The sequence below is a fragment of the Elaeis guineensis genome, chromosome 7, assembly GCF_000442705.2.
Source record: "Elaeis guineensis isolate ETL-2024a chromosome 7, EG11, whole genome shotgun sequence".
Classification (NCBI taxonomy): domain Eukaryota; kingdom Viridiplantae; phylum Streptophyta; class Magnoliopsida; order Arecales; family Arecaceae; genus Elaeis; species Elaeis guineensis.
The window spans coordinates 92,259,610-92,271,318 of record NC_025999.2 but is presented as its reverse complement, the minus strand read 5'-3'; the positions used below and the strand labels follow the sequence as shown (position 1 = coordinate 92,271,318).

At 37.1% G+C, this 11,709-nt stretch overlaps 2 protein-coding genes across 3 annotated transcripts; one reads left to right on the top strand and one right to left on the bottom strand.

Moving 5' to 3' along the window:
• The first annotated feature begins 3,052 nt into the window (after positions 1 to 3,052).
• On the top strand, positions 3,053 to 5,250 carry LOC105048521 (uncharacterized). The gene is made up of 5 exons (XM_010927843.4): positions 3,053 to 3,344; positions 3,464 to 3,567; positions 3,652 to 3,823; positions 3,915 to 4,037; positions 4,109 to 5,250. The coding sequence occupies exons 1-5, from the start codon at positions 3,156 to 3,158 to the stop codon at positions 4,982 to 4,984; spliced, it is 1,464 nt and encodes a 487-aa protein (XP_010926145.1). The 5' UTR covers positions 3,053 to 3,155; the 3' UTR covers positions 4,985 to 5,250.
• A 22-nt stretch (positions 5,251 to 5,272) lies between these two features.
• On the bottom strand, positions 5,273 to 10,751 carry LOC105048518 (homologous-pairing protein 2 homolog). 2 transcript variants are annotated; one of them, XM_010927841.4, is made up of 6 exons: positions 10,551 to 10,751; positions 10,399 to 10,424; positions 6,409 to 6,676; positions 6,052 to 6,122; positions 5,768 to 5,956; positions 5,278 to 5,685 (listed from the first exon to the last, which is right to left on the bottom strand). In XM_010927841.4, exons 1-6 carry the CDS (start codon positions 10,576 to 10,578, stop codon positions 5,590 to 5,592), a joined length of 678 nt encoding a protein of 225 aa, XP_010926143.1. In that variant the 5' UTR covers positions 10,579 to 10,751; the 3' UTR covers positions 5,278 to 5,589. The 2 variants fall into 2 exon arrangements, with proteins under 2 accessions (XP_073116300.1, XP_010926143.1); XM_073260199.1 differs by lacking the exons at positions 10,399 to 10,424; positions 10,551 to 10,751 and adding an exon at positions 8,554 to 10,380 and having other exon boundaries at positions 5,273 to 5,685.
• Positions 10,752 to 11,709: the final 958 nt, after the last annotated feature.

Here is an 11,709-nt window from a genome sequence, read left to right as displayed (position 1 = left end):
TAGAAAGGTGTCCAAGTTCGTTCATCATAATTGGAGCCCCTCCCCTCTGAACCGGTGGCATATGGGCCGTCAAGCTCGGGCGCCAAACATGTCCTTTGATGTACAAGAACTGGAGCAATGTGTGCCACTGGATATGTTGGATCCTCTCCTCTTTCTCTTCTAGATCTCGGTTCATGGTCAAGCTGAGGAGAGCTCCTGAGGTTATCCTCCCCTCTCTGTTTCTTGCAAGCAACTTCGCACGAATCAAAAAATAAGCGGTGGCTTCCGGAGGACAACCGCACACAACCAGGTTTAAGCGAGGGCGCGCGCGTCAGGACAAGCGCGGCGGCCTTGAGTTCCCAACCGAAATCACGACCCGACGCGCATCACCGCCGAGTCCCACCGCTTTCTAAGCCTCCTCATCACTTTGCCTGCTCTCATACAAGAAAAATCGTTGACACGTACCTCTTTGTTGTGACCCATGGGTAACACCATTGCCCAAAAAGCAAGGGGAAGGTAAACCTAAATGACGAAGGGGATTTAAGTTAGTCCCCATGGATTTGTTTGGTTGTTTAATCAAACAATTCTTCCAACGTGACCACTTACACGTACACAAGCACACGGACTGGCAGTCCATTGTTGACGTTATGACATGGCTGCTAGATGATTATGTGGCTGTGATGGTATCAATCTAAATAGATTGATGAACCCCTGTCAACTTGCAGTGTGTCTATAAACTAGAATCAGTTTCCTTTCTGTTCCAAAATGAGTTTTACCAGATGGCTTGTAGTCTATAAAGAAAGCCTAACATGATTAATATGGAAGCAATAGCATCAGAGCAATCAGGTCAGTTGGAGAAATTATTTGGTAGACTGATACTATCATAAGCAAAGTTTTTTGTGGATTTTGATTGGCTCTTTTTTCACCTCACAAATAATGATGATCAACCATGATTAGCAATTAATGAAGAATCAACTGATGTGGAGATTTTTTTTATTGACTGTGCCAATAATAAAATGAGTTTACCTAATAATTTTATGATCGAACAGAGCATTAGGAGGCTTGATCAAAGAGCTATCCAACCAGCTGGCAGGCATTTGTCATTGACATGGTTCAACGAGGGATCCCATCCCTCTCTTTGGTGTCGTGGCTTTTGGATCTTAACCCCCCCCTTGTTTTATTATATTAAAAAAACATCCATTCCTTTTTCTCAAAAGAAGTTTTGAATAAAATATTAATAGCTTTTCTTTTTTTAATAAATGGGACAACAGAATTCCCGCCGATATCAAGGTAATGGTGAGATTTCAAGCAGGTCCTTACTGGTTACGACCGATAAAAGTACCAATTAATACCCTCTGAAGAAATTACCTGCGGCGGCGCCCTCAATGTTAGTTTTGGTAACTGCATAGCTATACCTTTTAATCAACTGGGCTTTTTCACTATCCAATTAACAGTGAGGTTATGAGTATGGCTTGGATGGATAAATATCATGACTATATGTTATTTATGCCCCATACAGAGTAGAGGTATGTCAGAAAATAATTATTTAGTCGCTTCTCTATGAGATACATTGGATGATGAATATCTAATGTGGAACAAAAATTTTCACTAAATTAATGGTTTTGTTTAATTAAGATGTGGTCATCTCTGTCAAAATGCAACCTACATCAGCCTTTGCTATGGGCCTCTAATTCTTAGTAAAATATTCTGAAGGAGAAAAAGTCCTAATGTAAAACTCCAAAATGCTTATTGTCTGGTCTAAAAATGATTACCTACTTGGTTATAAAACATATACTAATGTGTGTAGGAAGCAACTATCCAAATTTCTTTTTTTTGGAGGTGGAGCTTTATGGGGGGGGGGGGGGGGGGGGTGGGCACCCTAATTTTTTTCGGCTTCCAAAGCAGAAATTTGGTTGTATCTTCAGTACGAATGGTTTTTTTTTTTTTTTTTCTTACGACTTCAATCATTGAATCATACAATGACTACTTCAAAAATTATGTAGATGGATGAAGGAGGAGATGTGCAAAATACAATTCAATAATTAATATTGTGAAAAAAAATCGATCATAAAGATATCACTCACATCCAACCAATCCATGGATGGAAGTGGTTTTTGACAGATACATGGGGCGGCTAATCCTTATCCGATGGCAAATAAAAAAAAAAAAAACAACTGATACATGCATGGTGAACTCTTTTGTTGTTATAGCCAATGCAGGAGAGGTATATGCCAAATAAACTAATCGTCAAACCCTGACACGGCAGCACAAATATTTCTCACCTGACATTTCCTTCTCTGTGAAATAAACAATTCCATGGACCAGCAATTTAGCACTAAATTTTTGCCCCCACATCCATGACACCTAAGTCTAAGACACTGACCTCAATTTATAACGGCCAACTACATTACACTCGGCTATTTTTGACAATAGGCGTGCAAAGTCTAGGCCCATTATCCGGTCCCAATTTTCAACGGAACACATTGTTCCCAAATAAAGGCTTCATCCTGCTTTTTTATCAATAAATATTATGAAAAAAAATTATCAATTTTTTTATTAATCAACTTATTTATGTTCTTATATTTTTTTAAATAAATAAATTATTTTTTATTAATAATATTTATTTATAAAATAAAAAAATTTATTCATCTAGAATAATTAAATTATTTTTTCATTAATAAATAAACTAAATATTTAATATTATTTTTAAAATATTCTATCCTCATTTTTAATATCTTCATCGTTCAATGCTTAATAACCCGGTTATCCATTTTATTTAAATTTAAAAAATATAAAAAATATTATAAAAAATATGAATAAATTTTAATAACTTATCTAAAAAAAGTAATAATGTAAAAGAATATTTATTTTTATACATAAAAAATATAAATAAATTATTTTTTATATAAATATTATTTAACAAATATAAATTTTTTAATAAATTTTTTATTCACAAAAAAAAAAAAAAAAAAAAAAAGGAACCACTGAACCCTTAGCAACAAGCCAACAACCCAAAAACTTATCTTAAGGAAACCGCAAAAAGTAGAACCACTTATAAATCAGCGGTGGTTGACTATAGCAGCAGAGCCCAAATCCAGCTGCTTGGCCTCCCACACTTACTCCAATCCTCTACACCCGGCGGCGGGCCATTCAGAGGGAGAAGAGAGGAGGAGAAGATGGGAAAGACACTGGACTTCCTGTTGGGGAGGAACTCACGGAAGACGTCCAAGATTAAGACCCTCCTGGGCCTCAACGTTGCCCGTCTGGCCATCCTCCGCAACCACCGCCAGGTCCGGCAAGCCCAGTCCCGCGGCGACGTCGCCCAGCTCCTTCAACTCGGCGATATCGACCGCGCTCTCCTTCGGGTTAGGAGTCGTGAACTCACCCATCAACCAACTATCGTTCATACCAAAATTGATTCGATTGTGTCCTAATTGTCTTTCCCTTTTTTTTTTTTTTTTGTTTTTTGATGCATATATTTCAGGTGGAGCATGTGATCAAGGAGCAGAACATGTTGGAAGTGTTTGTGATGATAGAAGGCTACTGCCATCTCATCATAGAAAGGACTGTCTTCTTGGAACACCAAAGGTGTGCCTCTCTCTCTTTCTTCCAATGGATCGGTACCTTCTTGTGCTTCTCAAAACATCTTCGGTTTGGTTGCCATAAATTCAGGGAGTGCCCGGAGGAGCTCCGGGAGGCGATATCCAGCCTCATCTTTGCTGGGTCGAGGTGTGGGGACCTGCCCGAGCTGCAGAGCGCTCGATGTATCTTTGCATCCAAGTTTGGGAAGGAATTCACTACTGCCGCAACGGAGCTGCGGAACAATTGTGGCGTCAATCCCAAGGTAGTATCGATTCGGATATTCCGACCTCCTGGATTTCTTCACCCACCGGTCAAATTTTTTGAAGGAGTGTTGGGTTTTGTATCCTCTGCAGATGGTACAGAAGCTGTCGACCAGACAGCCAAGCCTGGAAAACAGACAGAGAGTGATGAAGGAGATTGCCGCCCAGAAAGGAATCAAGCTGGATTTCGGCGAAGCATCTGCTGAGGTTCCACAGGTTGGTTGGTAATGTTGGGTTACCCACCTGTCTTTGAACACATCGCTTATTTTTTGGCTTCATTGATGCAGGAGGATCCAAACTTGAACCAGAGAAGGAACCAAAGCCAGCCAGTGGTGAACTTATCATCGGATACCACCCACAAGCTGTCTGAATTGGATCGGGAAGAGAATTTGTCATTGGGAGGAAGGGAGCAGTACAAAGATGTGGTGAGTGCAGCAGAAGCTGCATTTGAATCTGCTGCGTATGCTGCTGCAGCTGCGAGGGCTGCAGTAGAGCTCTCCCGATCAGAGTCACAAGTTTCCGGCGATCCGGGGGAGCCAGATAGCGGAAGGAGAACGGAAGCATATGAACAGAGAAGGGATGAGGATGAAACTTTAGGTGGAGTTATAGACGATGTCAAGATGCATCCTGTCCACAGCTACAGTTCGGAGTCAGAAGAGGAAATACCGATGAAGAACCCAAGAGCGAAGTCCAGGACATGGCTGGAGAGGTCTTCATCTTCTTCGAGCTCAGATTCCACCGAGCCTCCTTTGCTGGATAAAAACAAGGCTTCAAATGAACTGGGCTCACCAGGGCCGAAGGGAAAGGAAATTGTGTTCGATACGAGTGACAGCGAGACAGAGATGGATCGGAATTTAGGGGCGAAACCATTACGGAAGAGTGATTTAGCTTCGGATGAACGCTTGTTTGACAAGCAACGAGTCACTAACCTTCGGCCTGCCTACCTAAGAAAGGCAGCAACATTTAATGTGAAGGACTCTTTATATGAGGAGATTGGTAAGGTGGGATTGGGATCAAGAAATGAGGATAATACTGCGTTGAATCATCCTGACGCAGGATCTCAAACTGAGATTGTGCCAATGGATCCTGCAGGTAAGGTGCCCCTGAGATACTCAAATGCATGGAAGAAAGCCGTCTCCATGAGGACCCGAAGAGGATTTTAGCTGCAATTTTCAAGGGGTCAAAGGAGATAAATTAACTTCAAGCAAGATCCATTATACTCTTTCATAGATGGATCATTAGTTATTTTCCTTCCACACCCGGTGCTAGATTTGTAAATTCAATATATTGATGTTGGATGTATTGCCAGAGGTAGTGTAAATTTGCTCTGTAGTGATGTCTGTTCATGAGCTTGGATGAGCCGGTGGGGGGGGGAAGAAAAACTATTTTGGCCTTGTGGTAATGAAATTTTTGCTCACTTCTGTCTTCATTCATGTCACTAGAAAATAGAGTTTTCTGAGCATGGTTTGGCTGGTCTACAAGGACCATAGTTTGCCCTTTTAACCAATATACTGCCCCATTTAACTACAGAAAGCTTTGCTGAAGGTTGTGAAGCGGCAGTCTTGGACAGCACCCAAAAGAATGGCACATTAATCTACAGCACGATCACAATGGTTATAACTAACTAGATGGAGTACCGCAGATCATTCTCCTTCCTCTTTAGAATATACAAACTATCAATCTGTTTGAACATATTTACTTGGGGAAGGTGAAAAAATGGGAGGAGAACAAAGCCCAATCCCCAGGAAACATAGCAGAAGATATATTACTAGGCCATTCTTCTCTTCTTACTGAGATTCAACAATTCACAATACGACTGTAAGCCAACTCCAACATCTTCATCGTACTCGATACCAAGCTCCTCCTGCAAACAAACAAGTCCCATGAAAAAAGATGAATGGAAGGAATATGGCAAAAATTGAAAAGGGACGACCCATCTGAAAAACCTTAAATTCTTTGAGATCCTTGGGTGAGTTTTCAGTTATAGCATCCCATAGATCTTTGAACATCCTCTTGCGCTTTCTCCACTGATTGATCTTCTCAGAATATGTTTCTTCAATTACCTTTTTGTCTTCGGGTTTCACTAAAACAACCCCACCATGCAATTTCTTCAATTTTTCTTCCATTTCATGGACCTGGATATAGTACTTCCAGAATTTATTACTGGCAACAAGGGATGTATTTCAATCTATTACCAGTGAAGAGTATCAAAAGTATTCGCATGTGTTACCTCAATATGGAGTTTAGCCTCTTTAGCAAGTATCTCTTCCAATGTCAAGTTTGACTGCAGAGCTCGAATTTCTGCAACAAGAACATATAGTTGATAGTAAGTTGATAAGATTTATCAGAAACTGCTTTTCAGAATGAAAGAATTGCAGACTCATAATTAAGCAGATATATTCAACTAAAATTAAGTTTTTGAGAACTAGGACAGGAGGAAGCCCAGCCAAAATTCAGATGAGGGTGAGATTTTAAATCGAGGCCACCAGAATCCAACACCCATGACTTAACCGAGCCAGTTGGCACCCTCCAACTAAAACGAAGTTATCTCCTTCACTATCATCACAAAAATGCCATTGAAGCATACCAGTCTCAACCTCATTTATCGCTTTCTTTTGGACTTGAAGTTCTTCCTGTAGCTTGCTATTTTCCTCCTTCATCTGATCAAGCTCTTGTCCATTAGGTATCTTAAATTGATCTTGCCGAGCAAGGTAAATCTTCTGTTTGCCATACTCCTTGAATGAAATTTGTCCACTATCAGCTAATGCATCCAATGCTTTCTGGACTGCAGTCTTTTTGAGATTATACTTTTGAAGTGCATCAGCAACATTCTGAGAATTTAGTGGTCTATTTTGCTGACAAAAAGAATTTTTTGTTGATGGGTTAAAACATGTATGTAAATCTATGAATTGTAACATGATATTGATTTCTCCACATGAATAGCACTTCAACAGAACTTGGGAACAAAGAAGTTAAAAAGCAAAAACAGATCAAAGAAAATACACAAATAGAACCAAGAAAATGTGAGTTTCATTTCAATTTGGAACATTTTATTTATGAGAACCAAGTGATCCACTATATTGAATCGTAAACCCTAAGCAAAACAGTTGAAACTTAGGAACCATAATTTTCTTTATGTCATTCTGGACTTTTTCCAGTATAATGCAGGGTAACAATACCAGCAGTTAGGCAAAGAGCCCGTTTGCTTCTCTGAGGTAGTGTTGGTTCTCAACCGAAGTCCATCAAGAGAAAAAGGAGGTTAAACAGATGCGACCTTAACAAGGGATTTATGCTTGTACATTAAACGTAAATTTACGCAGCAATAGAAGCTGGACTACCTTACCGAGCAAAATGTATTAAAATTTACAAGCAGATAGATGAAGATATAATAAAAGTAAGATGTAGTAACCTTCATGTTATAATATAGATAAAATATATAGATTAAAGCATGTTAGTTTTACTTATAATGGAAAATAAAGCAGTCAGGATTTGGAATTTATGAGATACGGTAGTCAGAAGGCACAGTAAAGTAAATCTGTCAACTGCATGAAATTCAAAAGCTTAACAAGACAGCAGCAATTAGCATAAATGGATGGAATAGGTTTGTCCTACCAAAGAGGTCAAGCTACATACAACCGCATAATATTTTGATATTTATTGATGGATGGGTATGACAACTCATTAAAGTTGGTGATACCCATAGGAATCCTGATAGCAAAACAATAAGTCCATTGCTGGCTTTGGTGATAATATTTTGAAAAGATCTGGGCTGGTTGATCTGGCTATCTAGCTCGTATGAAAATTTTAAGCCTAGAAACGTGTGGAGAATGCTGAAAAAGTTTGGAAAGAATTCAAATAATAAAATTAATGTGTCATGCAAATGAAGGATGGATCTAAAAACAGCAAATTGGAGCAAGAACACCATCAATAGCAATATGATCAAGGTCTAGCCAAAGACTAATAATTTGCATATAACTTACAAATTTCACAGATTTTTGGATAACTCATGAATAATTTACTGTTGGCAGATATTTTACAAATCATTCAGTCAATGGAAAATTCAGGAATAACTTGATACTTGTTCGGAGATTCGGATAACTTGTCATGATGATTTCTGGAGATGATAAAGTAACAACATAAAAAGCCACCATATAATTACAACTTATATAATAGAAACAATAGGTATGTATATATGTATGTATAGACATGCCTGCTTGGAGTATATATGCACAATACACACACACACACACACACACACATATATATATAAAGACACACACACACACAATAAAATAGTTGTAACATAGTTTTATTTCTCCAAATTTAATCTATTTCAATTTTATAAAATTTCTTGACATTTTTATTTTTATTTTGTTAATAGATTTGGACATAACCAATAAAAATAAAATCAAAAACACCAATTAGTTAAGCATGGACCACAGATCAAAACCAAGTTTTTAAATGATGGTGGTCCTTAATGTCCTAGGACAATACTGGAGTCATAGATCTCAACACAATATTTGAAGCCAAATGTGCACATCAGATGTCTTAAGGTTTGTAGTCAAAATTTAACACTTTCCTCTATTGTGTCATTCTCATATGCTGACAAGATCTTTGTCTTTCTGAAATTAAACAATCTTTTGGAAAACATAGACCAATAATACCAAAAAAAATGAGGAAATAAAATCCAACACAGTATTCACAAGACTAAAATAATATATATTTAACTCACCCCATACATGTCTGCTAGTTGCATGCTGAAAACTACAAATTCCATCATCAAAACCTCAAGCTGTCATCTATGAGAACATATATTGTTTAGGATGTAACACAATTTAATTTTTAATATTTTATGCAGGAAAGTTTAGATTTAATGATGGTTGTATGTTAAATATCTCAATAAGAACTTCCATAAGAATATGCCTTGTCACTTGTCAGATGTTTCTGAATCACAACTCCATGTTCACATAACTGATGCCACAAAATGTCTCCATAACAAAGTATGAAAAAGAAGAGATTTTTCACAAGAGATTTATATCGATGTGAATCTGTAATTGAGTTGGAAATAAGAGACCCTTTAACCAATGATGTATCCTTTCATATGCCTCTTGGAAGCACTAAGAACATCCTTACTTTATTATTCCTTTCTTCCAAGATAACATCAATAACTTGGTGCTCGCTGATCCATGAAACTGAGATTTTGGAACGAACTATGGTTATTACCATGAAGATGGACTCAAATGACTTTATTTACAATAGATAAAAGAGCTAAAAGTGCATTATCCCATGCAATGACATATCCATCCATGCTCTGTTGTAATTGCATCATCTGCATAGTATGTACAATGAGATGACAGCCTTTCATTGCCAAATGCAACAGCTCAAAAGGTGCTGAGACATGTTTGGTGATACAATATGATGTTTCCTTAATGTTTCCACAACCTGGAGTTATCTGAGCACTAAGTCATAGTTCAAAAGGAGGAAATATAATGCACACTAGAACTTTCATTGAAGAGTATTTTTTTCAAAGAACACAAATAGAATATTTCAACAAGAACTTAAGAAAGAGAATTATTCCAATATTAGGCCATTGCATGAATTCATATAAAGTATCTCAGACAGTTTTAGTGATCATGGTACCCTGTAGGCCAACAGCTGTTAGATGGTCCGCACCCTTCTCTCATTAGGAGAAGTCCCAACTTCAATCCTACAGGGTGGCAGACAACTACCATATTTCTCAAAAGATAACAGTACCATGTAGATTATAGTGAATACAGAAGGAAAAACCAAATGGCATTAAAAGCCACCAAACAGGTGGGCTTAACATATTTTTACTAATAGACTCATAAAGAACTACAACCAAGCTATATAATGAGCATAATATAATATATGAATCATCAAAAAATTACAAAATTGCTTGGGTGGGTAAATCACTTGCATGAGTTTCCATCCCAAATCAACATTACACTTATACATATTGGTACATAAGAAACGTGGACTTTTCTCTTGAATTTGCATAATGTAAGAACTGTCCATGCTGTTCAAAAATTTGGCTATGTACATAGAACAATGCCCCTTGCCATGATATTTCAGCATGCCCTTTGATCTAAGATAATTTGAATTAAAACTGAAAAAATGATGTGCTTAAATAAGGCATCGGAAGAACTGGAAATATTTTCCAAATTCAAGAATAATTGATGAGTGAAATAATAACGATAGATGCAGATATACTAACATATTCTCCCAACAAAGAATAAAAAACTCATAGTCAATGTTGCATATGAAACTGACGTGATTGTACCAAAAACAAGTCAAAATAGAGACATACTCCCGCACTGGCATCCCATTTCAGTCTCAATAGACCAATAAACCGTTGCATTTCAAGAAATTTTCTATAGATTTTTTTTTCAAGAAGAAAGAACAAAACATCAAATCCCAATGGATGAAAGCAGAAATTTCCCTTCCACCATTCCGAATAATTAACTAAACGGCAGTCTAGCAGCATGCGCTACGAATGGACCGACTCTTGATTCAGAAGAGATACAACTCTTGAAGGGAGGGAGGGAAGGGGGATTACCTCATTGACGAAGCTCAGAACGATGCCTGGAGATGAGAAGAGGAAATGGAGTTAATAGACCGAACTAGAAAGAGAAGAGGGTTGCGAAAGTATCGAATCAGAGTAGATTTACGAGCAAATTTTGGGATGCGGAAAGGAGATCTGTTGGGTACCTTCGACGCTGTCGGCCTTGGGCGCCATCTTTCCGCCGAAGGGGATGGCAAGCGCCGCGTCTCTCTCTCAAGATTTTTGAGTTCCCTCCAAAAGGGCGGACAGGGTGGAGGGAGAAATGGAATGCACCTGGGGTTGAGCATGGTCCGATTTGGACCGGTTTCATGCCCAAACCTAAACCGAGACAGTCATAAATGATTTGATATTTTTAAAAATTAAATCGGATCAATAAAAGAGTAAAACCAAATCAAACTAATATAATTTAAATGATCGGATTTAGTTTGATTTATCAATTTATATTATTTTTTTTATGATTCATAAAAATTTATTTTTTTTACATAAAAATATCATAAAAAAAATTTATCAAATAAAATAATTTAAATTAATATAAAATATTATCACTTGAAAAAATAAAATTTTTAAATAAATATTATTATTAAAGATTAAAGATAAAGATTTTCAATATATTATAAAAATAAATAAATAATTCAGTAAGTAAATCACTTAGGATTTAAGACTAATCAACACAAAATCAAATTGATAAGTAATACCATAAATCTAAAAATATTTTTTAATATATTAATATTTCAACATAAATAATATTTTAATCAAAATGATGTCGTTTTATTAAAGCCAGTCTGGTTCGATTTGAGAAAGATTTTATTTACTGACTAACCCAAACTAATCTAAATCTATTTTTTATATGTCAAAAATCAATCAAATCAAATCAAATCAAATTTTAAATCAAATCAAACCAATAATTTGGTTCGGTTTCACTGATCTGATTGGTTCAGATTCGATTTTTGCTCACCCCTAAATGCACCTGATGGATAACCTCAAATGGGCATGGATTTACAACATTGCCACCGAGGGATCCAAATTTGGCTGTATGTGTTCCGCAAGCACAGTACTTTGCCGTTAGCCAAGATAGACCTAATTGTTGTACCAAATGTTGCAACCCATTACCAATTCATTTTTCCCTCAAATCTGGGTCATATGCTGCAGTCCAGGATCTTTCTCTTTTTTTTTGATACATGTAGGTGGTTACATCACTCTAGTACGAGTAAATAATCAGAAAACAAAAGATTTTATAAATTTCACAAGCAAACCTCATCTTATCACTAGATCTAGTCTCCGATGTGCTCTATAATATATGATACA

What these genes read in the sequence shown, in the direction of transcription:
- LOC105048521 (XM_010927843.4), top strand. Translation starts at nt 3,156, where the DNA reads ATGGGAAAGACACTGGACTTCCTGTTGGGGAGGAACTCACGGAAGACG. An exon ending in ATTGTGGCGTCAATCCCAAG is followed by an intron (nt 3,824 to 3,914) that starts GTAGTATCGATT and finishes TATCCTCTGCAG; the next exon opens with ATGGTACAGAAGCTGTCGAC. An exon ending in CATCTGCTGAGGTTCCACAG is followed by an intron (nt 4,038 to 4,108) that starts GTTGGTTGGTAA and finishes TCATTGATGCAG; the next exon opens with GAGGATCCAAACTTGAACCA.
- LOC105048518 (XM_010927841.4), bottom strand. Translation starts at nt 10,578, where the DNA reads ATGGCGCCCAAGGCCGACAGCGTCGAAG. An exon ending in CAAGGCCGACAGCGTCGAAG is followed by an intron (nt 10,425 to 10,550) that starts GTACCCAACAGA and finishes TCTCATCTCCAG; the next exon opens with GCATCGTTCTGAGCTTCGTC. An exon ending in TTCTGAGCTTCGTCAATGAG is followed by an intron (nt 6,677 to 10,398) that starts GTAATCCCCCTT and finishes TCTTTTTGTCAG; the next exon opens with CAAAATAGACCACTAAATTC.